The 8,440-nt window shown below is 38.0% G+C and overlaps 1 protein-coding gene across 1 annotated transcript; it reads left to right on the forward strand.

Annotated features, from left to right (window-relative positions):
• The first annotated feature begins 406 nt into the window (after nt 1-406).
• LOC147862385 (uncharacterized) lies at nt 407-6,425 on the forward strand. Its single transcript, XM_087322390.1, has 8 exons — nt 407-591; nt 1,367-1,482; nt 1,568-1,686; nt 2,337-2,499; nt 2,819-3,027; nt 3,261-3,409; nt 3,542-3,876; nt 4,033-6,425. The coding sequence occupies exons 1-8, from the start codon at nt 475-477 to the stop codon at nt 6,374-6,376; spliced, it is 3,552 nt and encodes a 1,183-aa protein (XP_087178516.1). The 5' UTR covers nt 407-474; the 3' UTR covers nt 6,377-6,425.
• Nucleotides 6,426-8,440: the final 2,015 nt, after the last annotated feature.

Genomic DNA, 8,440 nt, shown 5'->3' on the forward strand with positions numbered 1-8,440 from the left:
ACATAGAATCCGGTGTAGGAAGCACACGATTTGTGATACTGCAACTAGAGACGAGGACCCGTAAAATTTGGTATGCTTAGTGAAGAGGGTAGATCTGGTAGATTTACACATCAGAAAGAAAATAACACCACACTTAGGGCCTGAGTAGTGAAGAAAGAGAATGGGTTTTGGCCATTTTCATAAATACTCTTAAAAAGGAGGGTCATTTTTGTGACATGATTTCCTCTGTTACAAGAAACATGAAATATAGCTGTTTGAAATTTGAACCGAAGAGAGAGAGAGAGAGAGACAGACACACACACACACACACACACACACACACACACACACACACACACACACACACACACACACACACACAGAGAGAGGGTTTAGGGTTTAGGGATTAGGGTTTAGGAGAGAGAGAGAGAGAGAGAGAGAGAGAGAGAGAGAGAGAGAGAGAGAGAGAGAGAGAGAGAGGTGAGGGAGAGAGCTATGGTGGATTGTGAGTTAGGTTTCCCTCGAGGATATGGAAAGCTCTGCAACCGGGCCCACAACAGAGAAGGTAGATTTCAAGATGACGATGGCGATGACGACGACGACGAAGCTGAGGTTTGAATCTTTCATGCTTATATATACATATGTTTTTGTTTGCGTTGTTAAATTTTGAGTTCATAGGTCCTCAGCCTTGATATCATTCGTAGATTTCAAGAAGAAGAAAAACCTTAGTTCTATTTTAGAAGTTTATAGATTTTTAGGTTTGACCTTAAACCTAGATTTCAAGAAGAAGAAAAAGAAGAAAAAGAAAATGAGAGGTTCGACCTATCTGATACATATATAGACAAGTATATGCATATTCTATATGTTTTAATTGTTAAAATTTAATTCTGTATATTTATGTCTGATGTCATGCATAAAATTTCAAGAAGGAAGAAAAGGGTCTGATCCCATATATATGCTTATATAATGGAAGCTTCTTTAGTTAAGGTTTTTTCATTTCATTAGTTAAGGTCAACTCAGCCCCATTATTAAGGGCAAGGCATCTATCTCTCTAATGTGATTATTGAATTATGGTTTAATATCACACACATATTTCTTAGTAGATATCTTTCAAACAATTTTAATGACTAATTTGAGGACAACCCATCATGGTCGGAATGTGATAGACGACATTGTTTCCAATGTATCTTTAGAGATTCTCAGACTTTGCTTGAGAGGATAAATCTTATTCTAAGGACGTTTTACAGTCGTTAATTATTTTAATTCATTTAAAATTAGATTAGTTTTAACTCATGTGCATGAATCACAAATTCCTTCTTTTTTGTCAACCCACAGTTAAGGTTATATCTTATTGATAGTATAAAACTTTTTTGTGTTTCTGGATCAGATGAGTAAACTCAGTGCGTTTGATAGTCTATTTCCTCATGATGATAACAAGGAGAGAGACCCTCCAAATGCAAGACAACATGCAGGAATCTTGTGGCAAGAGCTAGATCACTTAGGGTTTGTCAAATTTCCCAAAGATATTGCATACTTTGTCTGATCATTATGTTGCCAAGAATAAGATATAAGAAGTTTTTGAATGTAGGAATGCTGGGTTTGATCCTGTTAAATTTCGAGTAGATGTGTATGGGAATGTTGTTTATTGGCATGCGGACCCTGGTTCTCCACTTGCTTGGGAGGTTGATCATTGGTTTCCTTATTCAAGTAAGTATGATTCAGAATTAGGATTCACCTAAGATCACAACATTGGAATGAATCACGTTCACTGTTTTGAGCTTATGCATAGTCTTAGTGCTTACTTATGGTGTGCAGGGTTTTTCTTGGTTATACAGTAGAGAGTCCTAATCTAAATATTTCAAATAGGTTACAGGATTGGAAAGACTTTGGTTTGTGTTACGCTCAAGGCTTTGGACATCTTAAACCCCTAAAACGCTAAATCCTAGTCAATCAAGTAAAATATAGAATAGGAATGACTAGGACTTAGGGTTTTGGCATTTCATATAATAGACAAAAGAAAGAAAAATTCTAAAATATATTCTTCATATTGTGGTGGAATGATCTAGGGACCTCTGTTCTCTAGTTTCTTGGGAGATTAACGACCACTTTCCATTAAGCCAAAGTAGGAATGATTAGAATTTATATTTTTGACCCGTTATATGCTAGATAAAAGTAAAAAACAAATATTAGATACATTGTTCATGCTAGCAGAATGTAGTATTTGGATTTGTCTAAACCCAATGATTTTGTCATTGTAACATCAATATGATAAGACAACTGTTATTCATGCTGGAGGATAATAATCTAGTGTTTCAACGAAATTTGCAACCTCACTGATTATGATAGTGAATCAACAGGAGGAGGAAAAACTGTTGTGAGCAACCTTCGTATATTGCAGTGGCAAGCACGTGAGGGAAAAGGAACAAAGCTAGAGTTTCTGGTGCCTCGGTGTGATCTTCAAATCGGCATTTCAGTTAGCCAGTTTCTGTCTGTGTTCTCATCGAAAAATGCAGATTTTAGGTGAGGGAACAATGAGTTAATGACTGTAGTATCATGAATAATTGTGACAACTAATGTGGAATTTTTTGTTTCACTTTATTATAACAATGGAGTTTATAATTGTGAGGGGTTTAAAATTGATGATTGATTCACTTCATGGCTAGACATTTTTATAATGTATGCAATAAATACTTGAACTACAAACAATGAGTTGTAAGATGTGAGGGATTGAAAATTTATGTGTAATTCATTGATTTACGTCATATCTAGACTATTTGCAATATATGCAATGTATACATAAGCAATAATTTGTGATTTATATGGCTTGGTTTCACTTTAGGCAAAGAGCATTTTCCCTATTTTTCCAAGCTGGAGAAAATGAGGACATTGTCAAGGGTCATTCTTGGCCCCAAGATTTCCATGAAAAGAAGAATCAGGTGGGACTTGCTGTTGCTGCCATTGTGAAAGTCCGGAAAACACTAGATGACACTCTAAGGGTCCTGAATCACAACAAAGCAACAAAACAACCTTCCCAAATTGTAAACATAGGTAAGATGTGTGCCAGGTTGTATTTGGTTTCTTTAGGCTAAGTTTACCTCTGTCATGCACACATAGATACTTCCAATGTCTACTATGACACTTGAGAAGTACAAGTACCGTCCTGTAGGTATCCAGTAATCACCAGATAAGACAAATAATGAGTAAGAAGTAGTGTCGTATAGGTATACAATAAAAGAGAACATGTGTTGCTATATAACTTTATTTTGAATGCCCTTGCTCAGGTACTACGCCAGCACGGAGACGTTGGACTCTGGATGAAGAAGAGGCTTTAAGAAGGTCAGTGCAAATGTTTGGTCCTGGGAACTGGAAAGACATCAAAGAGTCTGAGCCTATGCTCGTGAATAGATCAACTGTTCAAATTAAAGATAAGGTAAGATTGTTATTAATGATGAGCTAAGCTCAACTGTACAAGTTAAAGATGAGGCGAGTTTGTTGATAGAAGTTTGTCCCTATCACTTGATAGAAGTTTGTGCCTAATGGAATCTTGATGGGAATGTTCCAGTACCGACAAATGAAAGGAGAATGGAAGCTGGATAAGGAGAACAAAGAGGGAGCAACAGATAGTGTCCTTTCAGTTACTATGGCCATACAAAAGGAAGAAAGGATCAAACAAACCAAAGAGACAGAAAGAAAGCAAAACGAAGACCAGATTGCTCTATTGGTAGGTCAACTCAAGCATTTGAATATTGAGAATGAGAAGGAGAGGTGCCTTCTTGAGGAGCTGGAGAAGACGCTCGCAAATGAAAAGAAACGTGTTGAAAAGGAAAGGAAATGGTCGGAGACACAAGCTGAGTATAAGCTATGCCTTGACAGGATGATTCGAGACACAATGCATGAGTATGTTTCCCAGAAATTTACACTTGTTCGTGAAAATCTATCCTTTCTAATCCTTTCATTTTTTAATCTACAAATTTTTGATCAATATTTTATGAGTGTTGATCTACACATTATCAATCAAAGTTTTGATCTTTACCTGAAATTTTTAAATGCCAGGTGTGATGCATACAAAGAAGCAGCCAGATTGAACCAAGCTGCTTGCAATGCATTACGTGCTAAGTTAGAGTCTTGGAAAGCAAACCGTGATGGTGCAGAGACGGAGTTTGTGAAAGGGGTCAAGGAAAGGGAAAGTCTCGAGTGCATAATGAGACCAGAGATCATAAAAAACACTGTCAATGAAACTCAAATAGATATGGAAATCTGCTCGACAACTATTGCAAACAAAGAGATAAACCATAAAAGCAATAAAATGTACAAGCCGCATGACATACTTCACAATGAGACACTGAAAGAGACTGTCACTCTGGAAGTGTCCCTCCAAAGTATCTCTGATTTAAACGAAGGGATGGAAATCCCTGCATCATCTGAGGAAGAATACAACTCTTCAGAAGAATTTCTGCATGATCAAGAAATACATGTATCTACTAGCCTCCTTAGAGGGGTTGAAGCCGTAATCCAGACACTTGATGATAATGGAAGGGATCAGAATGAATCAGCTTTTGAGATGCTAAATGAGTTCCATTCATCAATGGCTTCCACGCGAAGCAGTGAAATGAAGCGAATAGTGTTGGAAGACAATGCTGTGGAAGATGGGGGAACAGGAAATATTGAACAAGTAGATGATTTAAAATGGGATCAAGAAGTACAGGAAATGAAAGGGAAGGTCAGGGTTAATACGGTAGATAATGTTGATGATGTAGAAGATGAAAAAGATGAAGACTCTCCCAAAGAATTACAATTACAAGAACCCACCACAGAAATCAGCATAAATGTGGAAACCATTGTATATAAAGAAGATAGACACTGTCCCAAAGAGTTAGAAGTAGAATCCATTACAAAAACCAGGGGAAATATGGAAACCCTTGTTGCGGATCCTGACCATGTGGCTGAAAAAAATGTCTCAGAAGCTGAAGATATCACTACAAGTTCAGGTATGCTTGGTGGATTTCTGAAGAAGCTGAAATTGAAACAGGGGAAGGAAGTAAAAGGGAAGGTATACATGGTAGATGTCATTGAAGACGATAAAGATGAAGATAATGAAACTACTGTAAATATGGGAATCAGTGTCCCAAATAAAGCTCATCATACTCATGTGACTGAGAGTAATGTTTCAGGAGCTGAAAAGATCATTGCAAGTACTAGTATGCTTGGTGGAATTCTGAAGAAATTGAACCTTAAACATGGCAAGGCAGAAGAAGAAGAGGATCATAATCTGTTCATGGTAAAGAAAGGGAATGTTGGAAATCCTGATGATAGGACCTATGAGAAGCATAATTTGAGCCCTTGGCGACGAAAACCTTCAAGTAGTCAATCATTGAAACGATTTGCATCTGTAAATGGTTCAACTGGCCTCACCTTACTGCAAAAATCAAAAGTTTCATCTGACATTAAGGATATAAGTCTCATATTCAGCTTTTCTGGGGCGAAAGTTAACAGTGGCGACCATAAGCAAGAAGCTGTCAAAGAAGACACTACAAAAGCTTTCTTGGAGATGGAGGTAGTGCCAGCTATGAGAGGTGGAAGAGAGAGAGAGTTGAGCCTTAAGTTGCCACAGAAGAGTGAAGAACTTCTTCCTACATTGAGGGATATCCTTGAGAATTCATCATCGTTGTCAGCATCGGCATCATCATCATCTTCTTCTTCATCGCATGGTCCTATGGATTGCAAAGGCTCTCCGTCATCAAAATCTTCCTCAACGGAGAGGTTGAGGGCAAGACATCTTCTCCATGATGATGAGTCTTCTTGTTCTTCATCTCAATCTCCTGTGCACTATAATGGGTCTCTTCTTCTCAAAGAGCCTTCTTTTTCTCAAGGTCCCCTGGACTGTAATCTGTCATCACCATCATCATTAGCATCATCATCATCATCATCATCATCATTGGCATCACCACCACCATCACTGACTCCAGAAGCTCATCTAGAATCTGGCAGGGCATCAGCATCAGCTTTAGCATCAAAGACTTTGGAAAGTCAAGTGGAATCTAGTGGAGGACAATTAAAGCCTCAGCAGCAAGAGAAACAACACTTGATAGGCAGCTCCCCACACTTGATAGCTGCTGAGATCCTACAAAAGCAGGAGGATGAAGCATCAATGCCATGCCAGTCACAAGCATTAGACCAAGTTAACTTGAAGCATGGCATTCTTACAAATGTAGAAGAAAAAGATATAAGAACTAGAGAAGGAGGAGGAGGGACATCTAAAGGGATAATGAAAGAAGTAACAGGGAATGCTGTCAAGGAAGCTATGGCTCCATTGAAGAAGCATTGGGATGCTACTCTCTCCCATGTTTGGAGAAAGGCTGTGAAGAAGTTTGACCTTGCTCCCCGGCATCATCCATAGCCACGTGGCAGGGGCTCCCCCGGCATATGCCACGTTGGCGTCACTCATCGCCACGCACACATTTTCCACGAGGAGAATGAGGTGGCAGTTCCTGCTTGGTGGAAGCTGACATTGCCACGTGGTGGAAAAGAGTTGCTGCCAGCTTGGCGGGAAAAAAAAAGGTTCACAATTGCCACGTGGAAAGAAAGCTCACTTTTGCCACGTGGCAAGAAAGATGTTGTGGCTGCTAGGTGGCAAAAGTAGAGCCCTATTGTTGCCACTTGGCATAAATTGATGCCACATCAGCATTGTCCCTTAGTGACCGACCGACTTTAGTCTCTACATATCTGAAATTTGTTTGGAAAAGGGTGGATCTCTTTTTATAATTCCAAAGCGAGGGGCTTTTGATTAACTCGGAATGGGCGTGATTTCGTATTTTTTTGGAAGAAGGATGGATCATTTTCTATAATTTATTCGAAAGCTAGGGGCTTTTCACTAACTTGAACTTGGCCTAGTTTGTCTAATTTCTTTTGACCTTGAGTTTTATTCATGCATGTTCATAGATATTTCGGTAAATTGATATGAATATATCGATAATTTGTTGATTGGTGCCACCAATACAAGGGCATGTGGACATTATGAAATGGGATGCCAATGTGACAATTAACTATCCCCTTCTACGATAACTTCAGGTGAGCGAAGCGTTCATGAAGGAAAGGTTCTTGAGAAGAATCCTTGGTGTAGACAACTTGTAAAAATTATGAAGTCTTAATTGATGAAAAAGGAAACAAATAGACGAGCAAGCTATCCCCTCCAAGAAGCATGACACTTAGGAAGCTAGACGAAGGGAGGATTTGAATGCGAACCCCGTGACAAATGGCAAGGAAAAAGAGAGGCAATCCAACAACTAAGCTTTGTGTGTAGATCTAACAAACCATTAACATAAAATGGGTGATGGAGGAGCAAATGTTGAATAATTGAATGGAGATTATTACACTACAGTTGGTAATCCTTGGAACCGTGAAAAAAATGTTTCATGATGACATTATTGACCTTATTAAGAGGAAAAGTCCATCAAAGTAGAACAATGATTTATGTCATGTCAAGGTGTGCACCACCAAGAACATGCCTATTAAGCGACTAAGTTGTTCTAGAGCTTGAACTATTAGGCTCAAACCTTAGGCTCCTGTGTGTGTTTCACACTTGGTTGTACTTATTTATTATAAAAAGTAGTCAGGTGATGAAACACTCTAATGTTATCTTCCACCATGGGATTGAAATACTAACAAGTGTAGCACCTGGTATGAGATCAATATGATGGTCAATGTTACATTTAGGAGGCAACCCTTTTGGTAGTTACTTAGAGAATACATTTTGAAACTCTTTTAAGAGTCTAAACACTCGATGTTCATGATATGTTAATTGATCCTTGTCATTTAATATATTAATTAATATATTAGAAAGATTAGGGTCAAGGACACAACCATACATTCTAGAACAAGAAGAAGAAAAAAGATATACTTGAAAGAGTAAAGACAAATGAAGGTTTGCCACATTGAATAAAGTGTTGAGAATTATTTAATGAAAATGCCATTGAATGGTTGACCTAATCAATGGATAAAGAGGGATTCTTATTAAAAAAACCATGTATAACCAAGTATTTTACATGAGTATATCTAAGATTCATAACATGAAAATCTAGTTTTTCCACAAAGGTATTTGTATGGATTGGCAATTGATGAATCGCTCCATTGATATATTGAACTTCTTTATCCACTAGATGGACTTGGTAAGTGTGATCATTTAGAGTTAGCTAAAGTCTTGATAAGACAAAATGGTCATTGATAAAATCGTCATTTTGAAGACCCTTTGATAAGTTCGTTGGCACAAAGCAAATCATTAAGTCCTACTACATGTTGTGGAAAAGAACATGAACAATTACTTCGACGTTGAGTATAAACCTCAAGAATATCAAGTAATTGACCTTTGCAACCAAGACGCTTGCCCTTTAATTCAGACTCCTTTTGTTGAAGCTTTCGACATTGGTCCTTTGTATGGCCCTTCTTTTTGCAATAACCACATGTA

Source organism: Azolla caroliniana, unplaced genomic scaffold (genome assembly GCF_043228905.1).
Source record: "Azolla caroliniana isolate FFs.n. ecotype wild unplaced genomic scaffold, voAzoCaro1.0.p SCAF_7, whole genome shotgun sequence".
Classification (NCBI taxonomy): domain Eukaryota; kingdom Viridiplantae; phylum Streptophyta; class Polypodiopsida; order Salviniales; family Salviniaceae; genus Azolla; species Azolla caroliniana.

Excerpts from the sequence above, each read along its gene's own strand:
- LOC147862385 (XM_087322390.1), top strand. The coding sequence starts at position 475 with ATGGTGGATTGTGAGTTAGGTTTCCCTCGAGGATATGGAAAGCTCTGC. Across the intron at positions 2,500-2,818 it reads TCGAAAAATGCAGATTTTAG|GCAAAGAGCATTTTCCCTAT; the intron begins GTGAGGGAACAA and ends GTTTCACTTTAG. Across the intron at positions 3,028-3,260 it reads TTCCCAAATTGTAAACATAG|GTACTACGCCAGCACGGAGA; the intron begins GTAAGATGTGTG and ends GCCCTTGCTCAG.